This window comes from Dromiciops gliroides, chromosome 1, assembly GCF_019393635.1.
Source record: "Dromiciops gliroides isolate mDroGli1 chromosome 1, mDroGli1.pri, whole genome shotgun sequence".
NCBI classification, from domain to species: Eukaryota; Metazoa; Chordata; class Mammalia; order Microbiotheria; family Microbiotheriidae; genus Dromiciops; species Dromiciops gliroides.
In genome coordinates, this window is record NC_057861.1 from 630,468,312 (window position 1) to 630,493,597 (window position 25,286).

At 35.2% G+C, this 25,286-nt stretch overlaps 1 protein-coding gene across 3 annotated transcripts in view; it reads right to left on the reverse strand.

The window, feature by feature from the left end:
* The window catches only part of UNKL (unk like zinc finger), a 124,284-nt gene that overhangs the window by 38,994 nt on the left and 60,004 nt on the right, over positions 1-25,286 (reverse strand). For 2 of the 3 annotated variants that reach the window (XM_043969392.1, XM_043969383.1), the window contains exons 6-11: positions 23,875-23,992; positions 21,603-21,687; positions 19,050-19,207; positions 13,768-13,956; positions 8,732-8,794; positions 1,896-2,073 (exon numbers count right to left, since the gene is read on the reverse strand). In XM_043969392.1, coding sequence (XP_043825327.1) covers positions 1,896-2,073; positions 8,732-8,794; positions 13,768-13,956; positions 19,050-19,207; positions 21,603-21,687; positions 23,875-23,992 — 791 coding nt within the window. The remainder of the gene's footprint in view (positions 1-1,895; positions 2,074-8,731; positions 8,795-13,767; positions 13,957-19,049; positions 19,208-21,602; positions 21,688-23,874; positions 23,993-25,286) is intronic. The other variant, XM_043969398.1, reaches the window with a different exon arrangement.

Here is a 25,286-nt window from a genome sequence, read left to right on the forward strand (position 1 = left end):
GAGAAATTCAACATGCTATTATTCTTCTCAGAGGAACTATCACAAGTAGTTATAGCAACTTTGATTTTCCTTAATAATGGAGGGCCAAAAGTGAGTAGGACAGTTTGAGTACATTTTTCCATGGAAAGACTTCACCAGCAAAGAGTCAGGTGACCATGGAAACAGAGATAAATATCTAAAGATATCTCTCCATGATCCCATCCCAAATAAAACAAAAATAAAACAAGAAAAGTAAATATTTGAAACCAACTATGCCCAAACATTTTAGCAAAAACTCTTTAAGAGTAATGCATAGTGAAACACCTTAGAGCTTACAAAACAGATATAAAAAGCATGTGCTAGACGATCCAATACTACAATAGAAGAAAGCATGTTATCAGAATTTGAATGCCCTCTTCCATCTAGGAGTAAGCAATGATGAAACAATTAAATATTGTAGATATGCTCCTGACATAAAATCTGACATTCAACTGATTTTCAACTAGTCTTTCAAAAAGTCCCTGATCCACAGGAGGTAAAATATATTCAACAAAAGGGCTATTTTAAAATAGTCAATGAATTGTATACTTCTGAAAGGAAAAGTTTATGAAAATTTGTGAGCTGGTAAATATTCTATATTTTCAAGGCCATTTTAAACCAATCTGAATACTCTGGAAAATAGCTTAAAAACTATTTTGTCTTAATTATCTTTGCACTTCTAGCAACTAGTACAATACTTGGCACAGTGCAGGTAACTAAAAATGTGTTAAATGAATTAATGGTTCACCAGCATATCTCCTAAACTAGAAAGATTGGTTTAAGTGGGGAAATGTAATTTTACAGTGGAAAGAACTAAGCTGAATTCAAAGAGAACTTGGTCCTAGTGGCTCTGCCACTTAATGAATGTGCAAATCATCTAATTTCTGATATTCAGCTTCCTCCTTTGTAAAATCAAGGCAATACCAGACTGTTATTTAGAACCATATGAGCTAACAATACACTAAAGGGCTCTTTAAATTGAAAAGTGATGTACAAATATGAGGGCATACTACCACTAGATAGAACTGTTCAATTTCCCCATCTCCAAGGTACAAAAAAATTCAACTTTTAATTCTATACATGTTGAGAGTAAATGTCTCAATCACAGTTTCTTCCTTGTAAAAAACAAAAATGAAAACCCACCTGCTACCAGGCTCAGTTCTACTGCTAGACCTATTCATAGAAATACAAGGTAGTGATTCTTTTTTCAAATCTTGAACAAGAAAACACTTAGAACAAGTTAAAGAGGATGGAGACAAGCTGAACATTGGTTTCAGCAGAGTAGTGAACCTGGCTGGGGAGTGTCAAGACCATTCTCTGTTAGGTTCACTCCTGGAATTTAATTAGATGTGTAGCCATTCTCATCTCTTTTCCCATCCTCCTTCGACTGTTCCCTACCTCAGTGAAAATCTGGGACCAGAGAACTTGCCAGTGCTGGAAATGACAACATTCTAGTTATTACATATTGAATCCCTCTCCATCAGGCCAAAGAGATCACTTTCAGTTAATCTTACATGGGTCAGTTTGATGTTTTAAGATTTATGATCACAAATGAACTACACTGAAAACACATAAATTTAGCAGTTATGAGTTTTCTCATCTATTGTCTAATATGGCCCTTATAATTAGAAGGAAGGGATTATATTAGAGGGAAGACTTAAAAGGACTAAACGGTGATAGAAATACATTTTTAAACTTATGGTGTGGTACTTAAGCCAGGTACTGCTTTTAACTGCATGTGATTAAGACTGACAGATGGAAAAAATGCAAATTATTTTTCAGTGAGCATTTCCAGAATATTTATCAAAAGAGAATAATCCTGAAAAGCTGTAACATAAATGCAAAAAGAAAAAAAAAGAGGAAACACTTAGACTTACCTATTACTGATTCAACTGTATTACTCGGAGGGTAGAACGGGAGAGCTTTGGCATTGATAGCTGATAGAGTTGTAGGGGATGAACTACCTGATCCAATACTGGAAGCCAGACTAGAAGTTATACTGGAGGTTATACTTGAAGCAAGTGGGTTAACCACTGCAAACACACTGAGGTGGTTCTGTTTAAAAATATATAAATAAAATAAGCAAATGTATTTTTGACAGAAAAATATTAAAGTGACATTAAATACAATTAATTGGGAGAGGATGTGGGATAATTAAGCAAATTTTGGAGATATTATGGATTTCATGTGTTTTTGTGTATTCTGTTCCAAACCAAAGGACCAAGGAAAGTTAACTTTTCCAATTGTTCCAAATGATGTTTTAAAATTTCCAATTAAATTATGAAAAGTATGACAACCAAAATCATAAGTTATTTATTGCTAAAAGGTATTACCAAATACATTCAGAAAGTATGACCTTCCAGATTTGACAGACACAATCTGATTATCCATAGGAAATTAAAGAAACAGGAACATGCCACCATAAACAAACACAGTGGATTCAGCTGGTGAAGATAGATGTGGCAGCAATGGTGGGAAGAATGACTGAATAAGCTTTCAAGTATTTTCCTGCATGCCTGTTTACACAAATTTAAGACACAAAAGATGATGTTCCCCCTCATAGTTCATCCCTTCCTAAAAAAAAAAAGAGAGAGAGAGAGAGAGAGAGAGAGAGAGAGAGAGAGAGAGAGAGAGAGAGAGAAGGGGGGGGGCGGGGAAAGACCCAAAGATCTTTGCAACCTCTTAGAAATTTGTTTTTGGATGACTACTTCTGTTGTGTGTATATATGAGCATACAGTAAATCTGTAACTTTTGAGAATGATTATATTGTTTTCCTCCTTTTCTCAAAGAGAATCAAGAAAGGTTCATTCTTCAACTATATGAGGAAAATGAAAATCTGAACAAATTCAAATTATCTTTAATAAGTGAGAAAGGGCCAAGGCAAACCTTACTATCTAATAATGGGGGTATACTGGCACGATTTCAATTCAAAGAAAATGGGGATTAAAAAGATGGAGTTTTTCTCTCACACAGCTGAAAAGACAAAGAAACTCTCAAAATGAAAAACTACTCTGGAAAGGGTAACAGAAAATATATACCTATAAAAGAAGTAGATTTTTATTAAATCAGAGATAGCTCTCCATAAGCACAGAACACAGTTTCTGTCTTTAAAACAATGACATACCTGTTACCATATAGGTCCCTAAATGTAAATATTTAAATAAAAATTACTTTCCCTGTTAACTTTCATTTGGGTTTTTTCCCTGTTAACTTTCAATTTATTCACTTGATCAAAAAAGTTATCTAAGATAATTTTGCTGCTGATATAATTAACAGTCTTTGAAAGAAAAAAACAAACACTAATGTTAAATAAACTAAATATCCATGAAATACAAAACAATTAGCTTAAGCTAACAAAAAAAACCAACAAACAAACAAAAAGCATGGGAAGGGTAAAATGAAACAACTGCACTTACGCAACAAGTTAACATTTTCTAAAACTCAGTACTGATTTCATCCCTTTCCTTTCAGACCATGAGATGTATAGGACTCAGGTGGGGGAGTAGAAGATAGGTGTTTCATCACTCTTCCCCCTGCCTCTAACACTGCTCTGACCCAAACCCCCTGAAAATCTATGGGAAGGGTTAAAAAGACAATGACAAGACATTCTGGTCCTGACACTATAGTTTATATATCAACTCTTCAATTTGTTAACTCTGAACTGTGACGTGTGTGTGTGTGTGTGTGTGTAAAATTGCATGTCATAATGTGAAGTACCTAGATGCTCTTGTAACAAATGTTATGTAAATGTTTAACAAATCAGAAAGTGTATGACTCCTCTTAGAATATCATGGACCACTCTAATACTATGGCTAAGTTATCTTCCCAAAATCTTATGATCTAGAAAAAAATGTAAAAAATTGGGATAACTTTATTTACAGCTCTCACTACGTATTACTTACAACTACCACCCAGTCAAATGGCTAATGCTCAATAGTTGTTTCCTCATTATTTATCATTCTGCTCCTAGAAGTTGGCTAAGTTAAGGTCTTCCACTTTAAAGCAGAGAGAGGCTATATAAATGAAAGTACCATCACTGTGAAGACTTCTTCACAAGAGCAAAAATATTAGGTTGCCGGAGGGCTTATAACTATTTTCTTACTGCTAATAATTTAGGAAACAACTTTTTTGACTTAAAAACATCATCTTTAATTATGGGTTTTACAGCTAGGCAGTACATCTTCTCAATGCCCAAAGAATATTAAAACATCACATCTGTAAAAGATCTTTGAGGTTATCTAGTCCAACCCTCTCACTTTGCATGCATGTATACTATGTCTTTCTAAAGAAGAAAATGTGCTTTGACTGATTCACTACATTCCCCGATCCCAGGCTGACTCTTGGTTACTCAAAGTGGTTAGATTGGGGGGGGGGGCCCCCGCAATTGGGGTTAGGTGACTTGCCCAGGGTCACACAGCTAATAAGTGTCAAGTGTCTGAGGCCAGATTTGAACTCAAGTCCTTCTGAATCCAGGGCCAGTGCTCTATTCACTGCACCACCTAGCTGCCCCCAAAGTGGTTAGCTTTTTGACTAAGGTTTGGCCAAAGGTCTGGAGAGCTGGAAGTTAAGGGTTAGAATATAGGACAGATTAAAGTACAAGTAGGAACTCCCTGCAGCCACTTCCCATGTTTGTTCTTGTATCAGAGATTTCTGTAAGTTAGAACCTGCACATAATACTAAATAATAAAAAATTACTGAGTACTTAGTGCCTAGCAGAGGGCATTGCACATTGCAGGTATTCAATAAAAGTTCGCCAAATAAGCAAACTAGGGCAAGAGTAGAGGTGGAGACACAGCCCACAACTGAAAAAGAGTGGGAAAAGCTTAACCAAGAATTAAAATGAACAAAGTTATAGAGAAATGGCATGAATAGCCATGAATTAGAATGAATCACCACTTGCTTAGAAAGACTATGTAAGTTAGGGTAGGGAGGGACCTTTCAGGAAATTGACCAATGGGCACATTGCCCAGTTATATACAATTCATTATCTTTCCTTTAAAGGAGATTATGCTATCAACAAATGTCTTAAACTCTATATTTTACAGTTTTAAGTTTCAAAAGGCACATTTTCCTGATCAACTAATATTTCTGATTCTCAGTAAGAGTTCAATTACCCATCTCATTTCTTGATGCCTTCCCCAAGTTTACCATCATCCTCATTTAATTAATAGAATTATACTCAATCTCCCTTCCAAAGAATGGTCCCTAGAGAAATTGCGGAATCCCTCCCAGTGAGGAAATAAAAACTAAAAAGACAAAACCCCAAAACTGATGGTAAGCTGAGTGAACTCAGACTCACTAAGCCAACCATTACTTGGTCTAGTTCCATTAATTAAGATTATTTGATATGGTAGAAATCAAGTGCATTTTCTTGCCCAAGCTATAGTTTTTCAAATCCCTCTAACATATTGTTCATTATGCCTTCAAGAGCAAACAATGATGCCTACTCACCAATCATAAATCACCTATTTCCCAATCCTGCTATATCTATATAGAAAATGTGGAAAGACTCTGATTCTATGGTATAGTGCCTGAGAGAGTTCACAGTAAGTGCCAGAGAGTTCACATTCAAGCATACAAGCATTCCTGGACAAAAGATATGCCCTCTCCAAAGCACTAAAGTGGCACCTTACCTTGTAAATAACCAACAGTATTCAAGTACAGGCCTTCTTTCACTGAAATCATAGTGATTTAAAGATATATATCACTATGTCACTTTGGGGGGGGGGGGTTGAAGCAATTGGGGTTAAGTGACTTGCCCAAGGTCACATAGCTAGTAAGTGTCGAATGTCTGCAGCCAAATTTGAACTCAGGTCCTCCTGAATCCAGGGCCAGTGCTTTATCCACTGTACCATCTAGCTGTTCCTACTATGTCACTATTAATGAATTAAATATAGGGTTTCCCTATCAACTTCTACAAAATCTGGACAAGTTATGGACACTAACCCACAAAGAAAACACGAGTCTAATACTATAAGACATGTGGCTAAATTTCCTTTTTCTAGTATCAGGAGACTTATGTTTGTGCCTGTTTTGTTTAAAAGAAAACTGTTCAATTCTTCTTAATTGACAGGCTTCTTCATAACCAATAAGAGGGGAAATTGACTTTATTCTAAGAATATGGAGGGAATCCTGAAAAAATTTGTGATAATTCAACAAAGGTACAAAAACTTTGAATAAATAAACGTTCTAAGTAATTTCTTCCCAAAAGGTGACCACATCAATAATTTAGCACTGCATGTGTGTGCTAAGACTATTTTTCTCATTGAAGGATTCATGTATTCCATCTAGTACTGTCTCAAACTAGAAAGGAGCCTCCTTTCAGCTATTAAGAGTCAAGAACTAACCTGAAAGTAGCCCCAAACAACATTTCTTTTTTTCATTTAAACAAGCTTACTATTTTTAAAAGGCACCACCACATGCCCATTAAAAGTTCAAAGGTGGAAATAGAGGGATAAATGAAAATGAATCCTATGTTTGGGCAATAATGCATCTGTCTTTTTGAGTCCCAATGCAGTCACACAACCAAACTTCAACTATAGAGAAGTATAGAGGAACCATTACATTAATTACTAACAGAATTATTGTTTATTATCATGACTAGGGCTTGATCATTCATAACCCTGTCTTTTGCAGTCCCAGTTGTAACAAATGTAACTGAAACTAGCTTGCCCAACTCATTCAAAAAACCCTAGCCTAAAACAAAGATAAAATGAAGCAATTATTATCTATTAATGGGTCAGCTATAAAAGAAAGGCTAGTTCTTCCAAGAAGCCTCAACCTGTCCTTTAGTAACAGGGAGAAAAATTATCTAATGACCCAAGAAGTAGAAGGGTCTGAAGAGAAGTCCTCTTAGGCCTACTCTCTAACAAAGCCATTTGGCTAAAGCTTCCAGAAAGGAGAGATTTTAAAGTGAACTAGAACATCCTTGGTGACATCACCATATTGTGATAGTATCTAGGATCTTTTTGAGGCCCATATGAGAATCCATTATCACTTTTAGGGCAGGAAAAAAATGATAGAAAAACGAGCTGAAAATCTCCAATGGCTGGACTAAAATAAGACCAAACAAATCATCAAAAACTATTCAGCAAATTTTTCTGTCTCTGCTATCCAGGCATTTAGTGTTCTTTAATGTCCCTTGTGCCTCTTTTCTGAGTAGAAGAATGGAGGACCTCTGATTCACAGGCTAGATCCAGTCTTCAGTTCAGTTTCATCCAGTCCAAGGGTGTGCTGTTATTTGGTCCACTACAACTGTAGCCCAGGGAATAAATTTCCTCAGGTACTCCTATAACTAGCCCATTCAAAATAGTGTTCCTAAACATATATGAATAAATATCAGCTACAAAGCTGTAGAGAGGAGTTAATCATCTAATTGACATTAGAAAAATAATAACCAGGGAATAATTCTCATAATCTTCAACTCAAGTAAAATGCAGGATGTGACCAAACAATAGATCTAATTGAAGCTAATAGAAATAATTTAACCACTTTAGAACTTCTCTCTACTTCTGAATATCCCTTCCTTTTATATATTTTTTTCACCTTTCTCCCCCTTTTTTCCTTCCTCTAGCTCCATCAATTGGGTATATGTAGACCTGACAAATATTATGAAATGCTGTATTTATTAAGCTCCATTATTCCTTGTTCTTAATTTTTTAAACTAGATTTTAAGGTTTTATACATCTCTCTCTCTTAAAAACAACAACAACAAAAACCCATTTCTATATAACTGACATGGTTTGTAGTTTAGCTTTCTTCTCTTACATCCCCTAGGCTGATTTCTTCCTCCCATGAGTCAATGTCCCTTAATAGAAAAAAAAAAAAGACAACATTTGTTTAAAGGAAAAGTCCTAAAGGACTATCCTTACAGGTTTGATGACAGGAAGAATGAAGAGCAAGGCGGAGAGAGAAGAACCTGAGGCATCTACTATAAGCTACATCTGAGTCTCCATAGCTGATTGGTTGGGTTGGGGGTGGGGGTGAGAGGAGGGGGTTGGTTGTTGTTTGCTTTTTCCATAAAAAAATTCATAAATAAAATCATTAACTGACCTCCTTAGCCAAGAGGCAGAAAATATACTGCTTCTAATGCCAATGCCCCTGTCAGATATCAGTTATACAAGAACCTACTATGGAAATCCTAAAGTATACACATGCTTTTTTATAGTTACTGAAAAAAAGAAGAGGTCCACTGAGACACTAGGATACTAATTACAAATAGGACAAAGGGTGTTAATAGAACTTAGAACAGAACAATTCTGAAAAAAAAATTCACTTAAGATTTATACTACATTTTGTCCCATTGACTTGAGAGAGGGAAATAAAGTTATGAGTTTGCACACTGCCTAAGCAGTCAAAGATAAAGAAATACAATGTGCAATCATTTGAGTTTGGCTAGGAAAGTTCACAAATTTCTATAGAATGTTTCATTTCAAAAGAGATGTTTTTCTTTGTGTTTAAAGCCTGTTTTTACTACTTCCAAAGTACAAACCTTATCAAAATATGAAAAACCCTACTTAACACCAAAAAAGGCTCTTGTAGGAAGACTACAACGACAAAAGCACTATACAACAAACTGATGGAGTGTTTACAAAGTTTCAAGATGAATAGTAAAAGAAAACCTATGGCATCTTCAATACTTTTAGGAAAATGAAAATAACTTACTCTACTCACAAAGATAATAAATTTAAAATACTGGTCTCGTTGACTGTACCTGTTTATTGTCTTGTTCACTTATTTTCTGGTTATTTTCAGTAGGCAAATTTCTCTGTTTTGCCTGAAACACAGAAATACTTATGTTGTAAAAGGGAATTAAAGAAACTGACTTCAAATATGTTTACAACAACTTCTGACTCAAGCTGAATTTTGACTGTATAAAATAATAATAAAGCTAAGCCAGGAAAATTATTTAGGTCTATGCATCAGTCTACTTCCATTCAATTATTTCTATTTTATAGTTGCATCAATATATACCACAATACCCCCACAGAATGATACTGGATAGTTAAGTTAGAAAGATAGCTATGAGAGAGAATAAACAACCTGCATTTATGAAGTTCTATGAAAACAATTTCAAAAGAATCAAAATTTAACAAGACGTGAAAGAAGAGTTCTAAAAGACATACTAGTTAACAATTATTCCAACTAGAGGTCTAGCTACCATCATGCTCTTCCTATGAAGGAAAATATCAATATCAAAATTACAGAATTCACAGAAATATAGTACTTACACACATGCCCAGAACCAATAGTTTTGCCATAAAAATGAACATTTAAATGGAACATCATTTTATAGAGAATTCTGCCATCTTACTTTTTATCTTTTTCCCTGTTCTGGTACTCCTGAAGAGTAGGACTCAAAGAAAAAACCATGAAATATAATAGATAAGCAGCCACACCATTAAATGTTGTGTTGTGTTTTGGTTTGCTTCTAGTGTCCCTCCCTATAATGTTATTTTTGCACATTTCTCTCTATTGTCTTGCTCCTTCCTTAGTTTTGTACAATGGGCATACACAAGCTTGTATGTTTCTTGTCTGTCTCCATCCACTCAGGAGAGGGGTAGAATAGGTGGAAAAGTGGATTGGGCTAGGTGAAGCCTTTGGTCTTTCTGTATGGTTGGATTTATAAAGTGACTTATTCTTATTACTAAAACTAGATCTATATCCTCTCCAACCACACTACAGTATATTAATTGGAAGATGTTTCAACAGTCATAGTAATAATTTTGTTAGTCTTATCATTTGTTGCCTTCATCAACATGGAGAAAGCATCCTGGTTTTTTCATCTATTTCTGCATCAATTTTCCACAAATATTGTGTATAGAGTGATGAAATCACTCTACTGAAGCTTCTTGCATTTATTCACTCATTATGAAGTGCTTACAATCTGTAAGGCAGTGTATAAGAGGTAGAAGAGAAGAGTAACTAAGTGTTGGACTTAGAAGGAGTTAGGCTTCAGTTCTGGAAGGGGCTACGTAATAGTGCAGTTGAATCATGGGATCCAAGTGTGAATTCCTGTTGTGATACTAACGACCTGTGTGACGGGCTCAAGTCACTTTACATCCAGGGTCTAAATTTCCATATATGTAAAATGAAGGGATTGACCTAGATGACCTCTCAAGTCCCTTCCAGCTCCAGATCAATGATTCTTTGAATCCCACTGTTAATACTTAATAGCTGTGTGATCCCTAGAATATTACAAAATGTCTCTAAGCCTCTGTTTCATCACATGTAAAATGGAGATAACACCCTTATTATCTATCTACATAAATATCAGGGAGATACAGATCTCTATCTCCTATATCTCTATATCTATCCATCTATCGTGAAAACTGCCTCATGGTTACTTAACTACTTTTCCTTCTTCTCATAAAACTATTAGTTTAGGACAGAATCTCTAACATTTATCTTTGTACCCCCAATACCTAGCATAGTAATATATAGTGTGTATATATGTATGTGTGTGTGTGATACACACACACACACACACACACTGATGTGAAAGCACCACATTAAATACTGAGGGACAAGGACACACACACACACACACACACACACACACAGATAAAACTACAGTTTCTGTCCTCAAGGAGCTCTCATAGTAGGAGAGACAAAACTTCCATGAATATACAACTCTGCTTCCATCAGCTCTTCTATTAAAAGGCAAGAGTGAGGTTTCTTTTTTTGGGGGGGGGGGGGGGACACAGAGCAATGAGGGTTAAGTGACTTGCCCAGGGTCATACAACTCCTTAGTATCATGGATCTGTTTCCGGATTTGAACTCAGGTCCTCCTGAATCCAGGGCCGGGGCTTTATCCACTGCATCACCTAGTTGCCCTCAGTTTCTTGTCATTTTTACCTCATTTCACCAAGGTTATGAAAAAAAGGGATCAGCTGGGCAACTTGGCCAAAGTAGATGGAACCTATGTGCCCACTACAATTTCTCCTATATTGTATCAAAAATAAATAACTGTCAAGTAAGTTAGTTACACAGTCACAAAGAATGATCAAGAGTTGTTCATGTAGGGCATGTAGTGGGGGAAAACCCAATGTATAGGTAGAGGATGGGGTTTCCAAAGATTCAGGAATTTCTGCAATTGTACAATAGCCAGAAATAAAGTCTAATAGTGCCACCGACCCCTAGTATTTGGGTTTAAAGAAAGATGGTGACCAATCGGAATAGCCAAAAGTTCTTCGTCAAATTTATTAATCTGATTCTCCCATCATAAGCCAAATTATGAACCAATTAGTAATTATTCTAAGTGACTAAGAATAGCTGAGAGTTTTCTAAACTATGTTCTTTCCACACACATTCCTAAAATCTCCCAGTTAAAGAAAAAGGAGAGGTGACCTTTGTAGCTGATAGTTACATATATAGAGCTGATATGCTCTAATTTCTCTTCTGTGGGAAAAGCTGATATTAACTGAGCAGAAGAGAAAACAGCGAGGTCATCATTAAGTTCTATTCCTTTAAATCTTATTATATGGCAAAACTGTTGGTTCTTCAAAGACTGAATTCATTTTTATGAATATTCTGAAACTCCAATTTTCACACTAAATATATTCCTGAGTAGGAAAGATTTTCAAGAACGTAAGAAAAACAATTTTTGGCTACAACATTGTCCAAGATAGCAGAAATAACATCTCAAAAGGACTGGGACTGTAGCTTACTATTATGAATTTAATTCTACTATCTTCTAAAAATGACCCAAAATGCTATAAAATTATATTGCCAAAATGATGTTTAGGTTACATTAAAACCAAAATGCTTCTTCAGGCACTATCCAAAAAGACCCTTAGTCTTATTTTCACAGCTTTCAATATCATGACTATAGGTCATGTCTTCTATTGTTAGAACACTGGATTTAAATTTCTTAACTCCACCTAATGTAAGGTTAATTAGCTAGCAATAGTAACTAATTAGTACTATACCTATTTCCTCACCCAATATCTCCAAATTTGGAAAATTGAATTAGTAGGAAAATGTTTAACCCTGTTGAAAGAATGGGCTAAGAAAGAACTTCCAAGTTACTTCTAGTCAGAAAAAGTAATAGTTTAAAATTTTCTATGGAGAGTTTTAGTTGGGAACACTTAATCTTTTCAATCATTTAAATGGTAGTTATATCTTCTATGACTGAAGAAGATTATTTAGCTTACCCAACTAAAAGTTCATTGACGATTTTAAAGTCTTGTGTGATTTGCCCTAAATCACACAAATAATAAACTAATCTGAAATAAGCCATAATACTCATACTTTTAAGTATTCAATGAAGAAGTCCTGCATTAAACTTATAATTAAAGTTTACAGTTGTGTTACTGTTCAGGTGAGACAATTGTATGTGTTTGATTAATATTAGTTTTATGAGAACAGTCTTAAGTTGTTTCTACACTGTGGTATGCAGGTATCTCAAAAAGCATTCATCAGTGGATCTACTGCTTTTCTCTCCTCCTTTTAAATAGGAAAAAAAATTAGGAATTCAGGTATGAAACTTTCTACATAATAAACCCTCCCCCCCCCCTTCCAAAAAAAGGTCAACTGAAATTTACTAATTTTCTGCTGCTTGTTTGGCTCATGTCATAGGCAATATTTTCTAAAGCTAAATATTCCATGTACTGTGGTAACATGAGTAATTTTTGTTTTTATTTTATGTTCAGCCTAACTATTTTAAGACACTGTACATTTTTTTACTTAATAGTAGTACCATAGGAAAACGTGAATTGTACATTTTGCAGGAGAATGCAGATATAAACTGGATTCTTAAATATCTGGACCCTGCCACCTAGATAGATCTCTAAAATGACTGAAACCATCCTAAGGATCAGAAGAAAAGACAATAGATGGGTTGAGAGTAAATAGGTATTGTACAAAGACAATACAAAGATGTAAATGTACAATAAAACCAAGTGTCTTAATTCTTAAAGTCCATGAACTCTGTTTCTTCCTTTCTCTTTCTTTAATACTTTGATAACTGCATTTCAACATGACTGGGTTTTTGGGTAACCCTTTGCATTTTATTTTATACACTTGAGAACATTATTCTGAGAGGGGTTATAGGCCTCATCAGACTGCCAAAGGGGTCTATAACATAAAAAAGATCAAGAACCTCAGAATAGTATAACAAATCCCTTGCTCAGTAACATAAAATAGGCCTCAGAAATAACTAGAGTAAATTCTATTAAGGACAGAATGCAATCTAAGTGTCTCTCAGGGACCCAATTGTAGAGAACCACAACTCAAAACTATAGAAAGACAGAGGTTATCTGAGGTCAAATCTCATCTATGCTATTTTCTTTTCAGATATATCACTGATATAAATGAATGTACAATATAAACTTGAGGGGGCATTTATTTTATTTTATTTTTTGGTGAGGCCATTGGGGTTAAGTGACTTGCCCAGGGTCACACAGCTAGTAAGTTTTAAGTGTCTGAGGTCGGATTTGAACTCAGGTCCTCCTGAATCGAAGGCCAGTGCTTTATCCACTGCGCCACCTAGCTACCCCCAAGGGGGCATTTATATATGAAACTGTTTTCTAAAAGCAAATTAAAAATTTTTATTTTGAAAAGGCTGTATAGGGTCCCAAGGCTGAGCTTTTTATCACCACCACCAAGACTTACTTGAACACCAACAGACTGAAATCAAGTTTGATTATTTTGCAAGTTATCAAATGTAAGACATTATTATAAGTAAAAAATAAAAAGCAGCAAACATGTCTTCTTCACTTATTGTCAATGTTCATTTTATTGACATACCTGATCCTCTCGTTCAAAACCTGGTGCTTTTGGATAGCTAGAAGTTGGTGAAGAAACGCCTGATGTGGTAGATTCTGAACATAAACCACCATTTGCTAATGATCTTTGCCTACAAAGGGGTCCAATAGGAGACAAGGAACTACTGCTACCAGAGCTTGATGTAACTGTTGGACTATTGGAACAGGAAATCTAAGGAAGAATACAAAGAACACATAATGTATCTGCCCAGGCCTTTCCCACTTGACTAATGTTCTGTAAAACATGGTGCTCGTAATTGAAAAAAAAAATGTCATGCACAGCTTAGGTTTTATATGCACAAGACATGAACTCAAGAGGCAAGGTTTGCACAATACACAAAAAAACTGCCTTACAAATGGGACCAAGTTGTTTTCTATTACAACATTTAGTTTTCTCATGGAATTAATATCTGGTTTTTGTGTGGTTATAAATGAGAATCATAACAAATTAATTTCTTGCAGGGAGGGGTTTAGTTAATATTTTTATCACTTAAGGAGAAGGCTAGTTTCAAGGAAAAAAAGTTAAACCATTCAAATTTTCATCACAAAACTCTACTTGGTGTTCTTCCCTCAACCCTCCACAGAATAATGTAATACCTTGTGCTCTAGGTGTAATATGTCAGAACAAGGAACACAACTGTTATTCTAAAAGATCATGTTCTCTATAAAAATATTTCTCAAAAGTGTATGCCTTAAAAAAAAGTGTGCATGAAGTACTGTAATCCCAAATAAAAAGCACATATGTCTAAAATGTGTGTAAGTTAATTATTTCTAAAAATCATGGGCCATTTATTCCATTTTAAAAAAAAGGAAATTGCAATTATATGTTTTGGGGAACAATTCAAAACACTTAATACTAAACCAATAACTCCCGTTTTAAACTTTTTCTTGAGTTATAATAAGTCTGAGCTTTGATAGTTGGGAGATAAGGAAAAAAAAATAGGAGAGAGAGAGAGAAAATGACCAGGCTACATTTACATTCTCAACACAATTTTGAAAATGGGATATTTAAAGGATAAAATAAAACTTAAGACCCTTAAGTACTATAATATAGGGTTATAACACCCTAGTATCATCAGAACAGTAACACAACTCTAAATCAAATAGAATTATACCATTTTAAGCACAAAGATGTTTTGTAACTTAGGACTTCAAGACTTAAGTTTTCATTACCCTTTTAGATTTTCCTCATGTAAAAATTATAAAATCTTTTCAATAAGAAATATGGCAACTAATCTTATTTTCATTTTTGGTACAGTTACTAGGATAACAGATCATGAGAATGCCAAAGGTGTAGCATGTCTGTGGGGTGCCTTACTAAAAACTGAAATATCTCATGAGCATATGGGCTGGTTGACAGTATGGTTACAATAATTTATAAAGAGTTGAAAAACTAGGTCTAATTAATGAATTCTTGTCAACTTGTGGGGAATCTATACTTAGGCCTATCTTATTCAATGTTTTTATCAACTATATATGCAAGAAGACACAAAGGTATGCTAGTGAAAACAGAGCTAAATGGGACAGCTAATATGGTAGGTGACAGAATCAAGATTCAAAATTAGTTCACTGGGTTGAAACTGAATTTTCTAGTTAAAAGAGTCAAGCAGAACATGCTTTTTCTTTAAACTCTTGCATTTTAAAAAGATTTTCAATCCTGATAGTGTATTTTACTGCCTTAGTTATTGCCACAGTATACTAAATCCAACTAAATCTTCCTTGACGGCAAATGACCCTACAATTAGAAATGAGAAAAGCATGAAAGTGCTATACAAATTTAGTATGCTGAATTTCCAAATGACTCAATAAATTCAACAAATATTTATTAAGGGTTTGCTATGCATCATTGGATCTTTATAATGATAATTTAAAATCTCAGGTGAGCTAGAAAATTAGGAATATGCAAAATAAGCAGAAATACAGGAAATGGTGAAAATGCTCAGCAAAGAATAACTAAAATATAACATTCATTACAACAATAGAAAAATAAAAATATGTATACAAATATAAAAGTGAATGGATAAACAAAAGAGGAAAAAAAGCAAATGGTAAGTTGTTATAAATATTTGCCTGCTGCAATTCTTTTAAAAAATTTAAATAATTCTGAAGACAGTCTTGCTTCTTGATGTTTATAAATAATTTGTAAAAATAAATTGCTAGGGGGCGGCTAGGTGGCGCAGTGGATAAAGCACTGGCCCTGGATTCAGGAGTATCTGAGTTCAAATCCGGCCTCAGACACTTGACACTTACTGGCTGTGTGACCCTGGACAAGTCACTTAACCCCCATTGCCCCGCCAAAACAAAAACAAAAAAAAATTTTTTTTAAATAAATAAATTGCTAACAAAAATGAAGTATTATAATTACATCTTTCCAATATCTACTGTAATACTTATAGGATATAATATAAGTAATATAGAAAAAGTTAGACCAGTTTGGACAGAACTGTATTAGCTACAGATTAGATGTTGATTTTGAAGATAAATGCCTAATAAAACAAACTATCATGTGCCACTCTGTTTTTTGCAAAGGACAAGAAATAAATTAATTGGAGGTTTTCACTAATTTGAATTTCAGTTAAAAAATCAATGATGGATTTTGCTCATCTTAAAGCAATTTTACCCCAGCTTAAGAAAAAGCATTTAAGGGGCAGCTAGGTGGCACAGTGCATAGAGCACCAGCCCTGGAGTCAGGAAAACCCAAGTTCAAATCTGGCCTCAGACACTTGACACTTACTAGCTGCGTGACCCTAGGCAAGTCACTTAACCCCAATTGCCTCACCAAAAAAAAAAAAAGAAAAAAGCATTTAAAAAGCCAAGACTGACTGTTTTGACCTTCTTTTATATGACAACTACAAAATACTAATAACTTGAATTTTAATATCTTTTTTGCCTACTTGTGTAGCATAGTTAAGTTTAATTAGTGTTAAAGAGTCACTAATACCCATGTTTCTTTTCTTATAAAGACAGACCAAATCCATCTCAAGTGTTATCTACTTTACAGCTGAGCTGAAGAAGATAAAAAGGAACATGTTTTTAACCAATTTCTTTTTTATTAATTTTGAAATAGGCTGGTTTTAAGTTGAAAAGAAACTAGTATTTATATAAACAAGTGGCATAACTATTACATAAAGAAGTGGCATAACTATGATTAGTTCTTCAAATTACTTTCAATTGGCAAATTATAGTGTTAGGAAAATCCACTGCAAAAAAAGTTATTTTTCCGTTGGAAAATTTAAGTTACCAACCAAAAGATTCAATGTCTATCCATACTTTGACATATATCAAGCACTTAAGTATCTGTTAAATTTAATTTATTGACCTGATTCATGTATTAATTAGCCAACAATCTTTTCTTGCTAGAAAAACAGTGGAATCTTGCATATCTGAACCCTGCCACCTACGGATCTCAAAATGACAGGGACTATTCTGAAGACTGTGAGGAAAGATGTGTTACTGAGCTGACAGAGGCATTAAGACAGCATGGGCAAGGGGCAGCTAGGTGGCGCAGTGGATAAAGCACTGGCCCTGGATTCAGGAGGACCTGAGTTCAAAGCCAACCTCAGATACTTGACACTTACTAGCTGTGTGACCCTGGGCAAGTCACTTAACCCCCATGCCCCACAAAAAAAAACAAAAAAGACAGCATGGGTAAGATACATATTGGCATGATGAGGTTTGAATTGGGAGAGTATGGGGAAGTTCCAGAGCTTTCAACAGAAATAGAAATAAAGGAGAAAAGAGAAACCTAAAGAACTTCAGAATATCCAGATCCCTCCCAAATCCAAATCCAAATGATCTACATATTACTACAGGATTTCCTTTGCTATATCAGCTGACATCTAATTCACAGATGATTATTACACCTACTTTGGGGGGGGGGGGGGGGGGAAGAGGACAATGAGGGTTAAGTGACTTGCCCAGGGTCACACAGCTAGTGTCAAGTGTCTAAAGCCGAATTTGAACTTAGGTCCCCCTGAATCCAGGGCCAGTGCTTTATCCACTGTGCTGCCTAGCTACCCCCTATTACACCTACTTTAAAAGAATAATATATTGAAAGAGGATAACTATTGCATTTGGGATATGGATTTTTGTCCACTTTTAAAAGTTAACCTCCAACATACAAACTATTTAATTCATTATTAAAGTTGATTTTCACAAATGAAATTTGTAGTAAAATCAAAATTAGATGAATACAGAAAAGCACCATGCACAAATTTTTCTTATACCCTCCTCTCAGTCCTCCCCACCAAATAAAGACAATAAGCATCATCTATCATCTTTGAAAACATTTAGGACTGAGGTAATCCTGATAATACCTGAAGAACAAACTTCTAGATACCTACTGCTTCAATTCTGTCTACATGCATTGAAAACAGGGGTTCTGAATTCTTAGTCAGTGAGGGTAGGAACAGCCGAAACAATTGATATGTGTTATGCTCATTTATATAATACATATGTATTTATTTCTATTACCTAATTCCATTTGTTAAACAGAGTTAGCCCTCTCAGCTCATATATATTTGTGAATGTGTGTGCATATGAAAACAAAGTAATTACCTCTAATAATCAGTATGTACACATGTATCTTTCCTATAAGGAATATGTGCCCATGAATTGGGCACCAGATGATTTACAAAGAAGAGCTTGGAAAATATATGTGTATATGTACATACAAACATATACACACACACACATTTGTATATGAGAGGTGAGCAGACTGAGTTTGGCTAATAAATGATAATTAAGATAATAGAACAATAAGGCTGAGTAGGCCCAGTAGGTTGGGGAGGAGACTGAAGGATGAGAAAACTATTCCTTCATCATTCACAAACAAATAGTTCTGCCCTCTTCTGGTAACCAGGACCACAGACCTGAAAGGGTAGAATGTAGGTTAGGGACAGTCCAGTTGCAACAATTCTGCCACTCCCTGGATCCTCATGACCACTTAAGAGGGAAGTGCAAGGAGACTTCCATGCATCTATTTTTTTGAGGCTGCCAAACTGCTAGGTCCAAGACCAAATATAAGCAGCCACCAAAGGACTCTAACTTCTGGCTACATGTAAACAGACAATCTAAAGAAGAATAGTTTGTATCAGGAAGATGTTTTCCTGTGACCCTTCCAGATGAGAAGGGTCATACCAAATCATGCATGTAACATATACATACACATAAATATATGTTCTTCTCTACTTTAACATATTAAAGCAAAAGATCAACTTGGTTGAAATTCTACTATTTGCAGAGAATACATTGAGAGGCACTTACATTTCCAGGCTGCCCATTATTATTTGTAATGTTGTTTGTGGAATTTGGATCATGGCAGTTCCAGTCATTTGTGATTCCTATACTCTCTGCTGAGAACATGTGAGCACCAGGCTTTGACTGACCACTGTTTTGCATCATAACTACATTCATGGTATCCTCTGTTGAAGGAAATTACAACAAATCAGGTAATAAGATAATGTATTCTCACCATTTGAACAACATTTTTCTAAACAGCCACAGATAAGGAACCAAAAATATCTAGCATACATAAATAACTTCTTTAAGAATATTTTTATCTTTTCCTATTAAAGTAGTTAATAAAAATATCCATGATTTCTTTAGAGGTGAGGCCTTTAAATACAACATCATATAGTCTATCTCAAAATGTAAACGCACATTCTGCTAAGATGAAAACCAGGACAATGAAATTTGACTTAGTTGGATCTGATTCTGCAATTTTGAAATCAGAGTTCCTCCAAAACTAGGGCTCTTTAGTCTCTTTAGGAAAAAAACACTTCTACCACCAAAATGGCCATGATAACCTTCGTGTTTGTACTGATCTACTGAACTAATTTGTTTTCAATGCTAGCATGGTTTAATAAACTCATCTATTTTCAGTAGCAACATCTGAGAAAGAAAAAGTCTATTCACAATTTCTGTACAATGCAGATGGCCAACTGCTAGCATCAGTGTGAGTGTATCACATATTAAAATAATATACAATTATTTATGCTTTCTATTTATTTGGGTAATTACGATGATTTATTTAAAGTCTTAGATAATTAAGCTAACAGGAGGCTAATTATAACATTTGCTTGAAGCATGCTGGCAGCACAGGATGGTGGTGCACATGCGCATGCTGTCCCTGCTTCTAAGGCAGGTGTCTAGAGATGGAGAGTTCCATGCTACAGCAGGACTAAAGTTAATCAGGTCTCTGCACTAAGTCAGCACAAGTACATTGAATCCACTGTAGTAGAAGATCAGCAATCTGGCTAAGGAAGGTGCATTAGCCCAGATTGTAAAAACAGAGTAGGTTACAGCTGCTACGTGGATCAGTACTGGGATAGGGCCAAGTGGCTGCTGTACTTCCAGCCAGAGTGAGATAAGGAGACCCCATCTCAAAATATAAAAGAAAAAAACAAATAAAGGCTTACTATGATTTTATGATGCTGACACCATAATAATTTAGCAGCAGCAAACAAAATAAGATTTACTAAGTTACAAATTTATTATTTGGCAAGCTCTAGCTTAGAGTTATACTGATCTTTTACTGGACTAATACTAATACAGAAATATTCGAATTAGAAAGACTAAGAAATCCTTTACTCCCAAATGACAAAATCCCTCAAACTTATTCAGTAGCTTTTCTGTTATCTATTGATTTTTGTGGACTCTGGGGTCAAATGTGATAACATTATGGAAAGGTTCTCTCTTATGGAAAAGTCCTCCCCATAAAAAGGGGAAGCAAAAGTTGTCTTTACTCTCTAGCTTATTAAGAGCCAACCTGGGGTTTTAAGAAATCTCTTTATTAGTTTAAGGAGTCCTTTATTTTATTATCTGCAAAGGGCAAAAAGATGGATATAAAGTGAAATCATCCAGGCAGCACACAATGGTCACCATGCAAAAGAGGCAAAGTACAAGTTATCCAGAAACCCAGCTCTGTATTCAGGGGAGTAAGAGATAGCGCAGAAGGAATGAGGACAGAGACAATGGATCAAAGGGAACAAACCAGACCAAAGTAACTCAGATTAGCCCTGGGAGTGATGTGGAGGATTCCCAAGTGGCTGTGGCTGTGGCTGTGAATTCATTCTCATACTGCTGTGCAAACTTAACTCTAAAAATGATCCTAGGACTGATCCATTATTTGAGTGTAGAATATAGGTTTGGTAAGCAACCTGAATCATATATATGCGACAAAGTTGGGCCAAAGCTTCACTTTAAGACCAATATGTGCCTGATGAAAGAAACCAAATTATTTAACTAATCTTAACAAAACACCATGTTATATTTCCTCAGAATGACTAGAGATGAATTTTCAACAACCTTCTTTGCCATGGCACTCATGAGATATACTTAATAAGAAAATAAATGGCAAAGAGAACTTCCACAAAACAGCCTGTAATTGAAAAAATAAAATTTATAGATAGCTAATTTTAAAATACTGGGCTTATGATTTCATGTGTATAAGGAATTCTCTGATGAATTCCACAAATATAGATCAGGCACCTGTGTTCCACAATCATAGTCTGAGAGAGCTGTAGTGGACACTGAGAGATTAAATGAGCTAGCTACCTGGGGTCACATGGCCAGTATGGTTCAGAAACTGGCATCTAACCCAGGTCTTCTTTATACCAAGGCCAGTTATGAGGTTTGCCAGGCTGTTCTCCAACTAACAAGGAGATAAAACATTTGTTAAAGTCAAGGGAAAGTTAATATTAACAGTTTTTTCACTGGTTTTGGAGAAGTATTATTCCTGCTACATTTGAAACATTTGAAACTGAGCTAAAATTAAATAATACATGAATAATATTAAAAATTCTAGTTTTTGCTTACTTTCAACATGTGCAAAAGCACAAAATGGACCCCGAGGGCAGTACCCAGTTTGTCGCATATCATTGCACTTTGTAGATTTATAGATCTAGAAAAAAGAAATTGAATACATTCAATCAATTCACTAAATAAAGTACAAGATAACATTTCTTAGAAATAATTTTATGAAAAATCATCTTTAATTGCAATATAGTATATGCTGTTATTACCATGTTCCTGAAATTCTCTGCATTATTCTACCAGTTTTATTTTATTTTTTAAAAAATAATTTGAATTTTGCTGCCATCAGCTTCTCCCCAACAAAATATGCAAATGTCATCTGCTTAGTCAAATGTCTTTCATATATTTGCAACCCAAGGGCTATATCAAACTATTCTGCTTAGCAAGAAGAAATATTCATTTAAATATTTTTTGTTAGCTTAATTAATTTTAAGATAAAAACTACTTATTAAAATATTTGAAATTTAGATAAGGAAAAGGTAAACATAATTCTAATGGCAATATCATTTTTGGCTCTATAGTCTACTGTTTTGTAAAATCCAGTGAATGATCCATAGCTTTTAAACTAGAATCCTTGGGCATTTTTTATAGCAATGTATGATATACTGGTAAAATTCTAATCTGGTAAAAAGATTTCAACTATAAATACATTCTCATAATAAACATTAAATTATAATAATATGGGACAGCTAGGTGGCACAGTGGATAAAGCATAAACCCTGGATTCAGGAGGACCTGAGTTCAAATCTGGTCTCAGACACTTGACTCTTACTAGCTGTATGACCTTGGGCAAGTCACTTAACCTTCAGTGCCCCACCAAAAAAAAATTGTAACACATAGCCTTTCTCACTATGCAAATAAATGCTGCTACAGGTTATACAGCAAACCTGAAAGGCCAAGTTTCACAATACCTGGTCAGATTTTTTTTTTTTTGGTGAGGCAGTTGGGGTTAAGTGACTTGCCCAGGGTCACACAGCTAGTAAGTGTTAAGTGTCTGAGGCCGGATTTGAACTCAGGTACTCCTGAATCCAGGGCCGGTGCCTTATCCACTGCGCCATCTAGCTGCCCCCACCTGGTCAGATTTTAACATCCATTCCACCTTTAAATACTCTCTGTAGTATGGTTTCAAAAAATTACATATTTAAAGCTGTAAGGGACCTTAGACCTCATCTATTCTAACCCCTCCTTCTTTTACCAAGAGGAGGCTGTCACACATGTAACAAGTGGCAAAAGTGAAATGTGAATCCAAGTCATAATTCCAAATCCAGCTCTCTTCTCACTATACCTTTCCGACTTTGCAAGTACTTACAAGATAAGCCTAACTTCTGGCCCTGCCTTATATAGTAAGATTCACCGGCAAGATTTTTTTTCTGTCCATAATCAATATTTATGGTCCGGAGTCAATCAAGGAACAATCCTTTATTTAGCACTTATTACATGTTAAACATTGTACTAGATACACAAAGAAACCTCCATGTCCCGTTCCATCAAAATATAAACCCCTAGAAGAAAACATAAAAACAAAGTTGGGGGGGGCAGCTAGGTGGCGCAGTGGATAAAGCACTGGCCCTAGATTCAGGAGGACCTGAATTCAAATCCAGCCTCAGACACTTGACAATTACTAGCTTTGTGACAGTGGGCAAGTCACTTAACCCTCATTGCCCTGCTCAAAAAGAACAAACGACAACAAAAAAAGTAGAGGGCAAACAGTCTCTACTATAAGGTAGAAGTGATAATTCTGTTAGCATCACTCATTGACTGACTTATTCCTTCCTGACTTTGCTGTTCTCCTAGATTTTATATTCTATTCTCTGAAATTTATAATGCTCACTTTCTTCTCTCCTTACTAACTGAAACACTGAACTTAACTGTCTGAGGTGTGGCATCCATAAAACTTCACTAGGCTTCCAGTCCTGGCCTGCCTGCTGTCCTATGCCATCTGCAACATGACAATAAGGAATCCCTCACCCATCAACATTCTTGGTTCATCTCTATCCCCAAGGGCAGACAACAAGCACTGAGTCATCATTAAGCAATACTGAAGTAGTTATTTTTGTTTATGGTGAAATGGGTATGGTTTTCAATATCTTGCTGAATATTCTTCAGGTGTTTACTCTGGCTTCACCTTTCTTTCTTCACAATCATAGGATCAAGTTTGAGCTGGAGGCCATAACTGAGCAGTGCAAACATATGAGGTCTTTCAGTCTTGCCATTATGTTTTATGACACTACTGCTCCAACTTTTTTACATCAGAATGAAATAGTACAATTCTTACCTCGGGGTGAAATTGTTGTTCAGTACGAGAATGACAATACTGACAGTTATCCCCACTTTCACATTTTGAAGGTTCTCCCCATTCATCTCCATGTTTTACACTGGGGCATGGAGTGGACCTGGAAGGAGGAAAAAAAATTACTGAAAAACAAGAAAGGAAAATGTCACTCATTTATATAATTTGCTATATCAAAGTCTATAAATACATAGATAAAGACATTTGGGGGCGTGACCCACCCATGTTATCAGTAGATTAACACTAGATTAATGGGATATCATCAAACCAGTGGAATAAGCAAAAAGAAGTAGCTTTAAGAATTCTTATAACTTTTCATTACAAATTCTTTTAAAATATCATTTCTTGGGGGCAGCTAGGTGGCCCAGTGGATAGAGCACTGGCCCTGGATTTAGGAGGACCTAAATTCAAATCTGGCCTCAGACACTTGACACTTACTAGCTGTGTGACCCTGGGCAAGTCACTTAACCCTCACTGTCCCACAAAAATAAACAAATAAATGAATTAAATATTATTTCTCTATGTTTAATGTGATTGTACATATATAACCTATATGAGATTGCTTCCTGTCTTAGGGAGGGGGGAGGAAGGAAGAAAAATTTGAAACTAGAAATCTTATAAAACAAATGTTGAAAACTATCTCTACATGTAACTGGAAAATAATAAAATACTTTTATGAAAAAGAAGAATATTTCTCTCATTAAGATGAAAAAGAAAGTTAAATGGTCAAATAGCCTAACAAAACACAAATTTCTCATATACTCAGCACATTCTAATCTGTGTCTTTACTAAGCAATCAAATAGGAAACATTTTCTAGGGTTGGTTAAATATCTTTAGGAGCCTGGAGTTAGAAGAAATGTCTATACTACTTCTCTAGACTTGTTAGTGGTGAGAGACTGAATACTTTTTCAATCCTTAAATTTAAAGATTTTTAAAGCTTAAGTCTGAAACTTTCAAGCCTACAATCTGAAAAAAAAAACTTTTAAAATAAAACCAAAATTTATAGAAAGGAAAAATCAGTATATTACTTTCTTGACCTGCTTGACAACTTTAATATTATTTGTCTGGATTTATTAAAAATTACTACCTTGGGGCAGTTAGGTGGCGCAGTGGATAGAGCACTGGCCCTGGATTCAAGAGGACCTGAGTTCAAATCCAGCCTCAGACACTTAATACTTACTAGCTGTGTGACCCTGGACAAGTCACTTAACCCCAATTGCCTCAACAAAAATTTAAAAAAATTAAAAATTACTACCTTTGGCGAATGAGGTTCTTTCCAAGAGTTTTCTATCCAAAAAATCAAATTTCTTTCCTTCAATTCAACAAAGTCAGTTTGTCTCAAGATATTCTCTAACATCAAAAACTTTTGACTTACTAAGATGAGCCTATCTGGTCT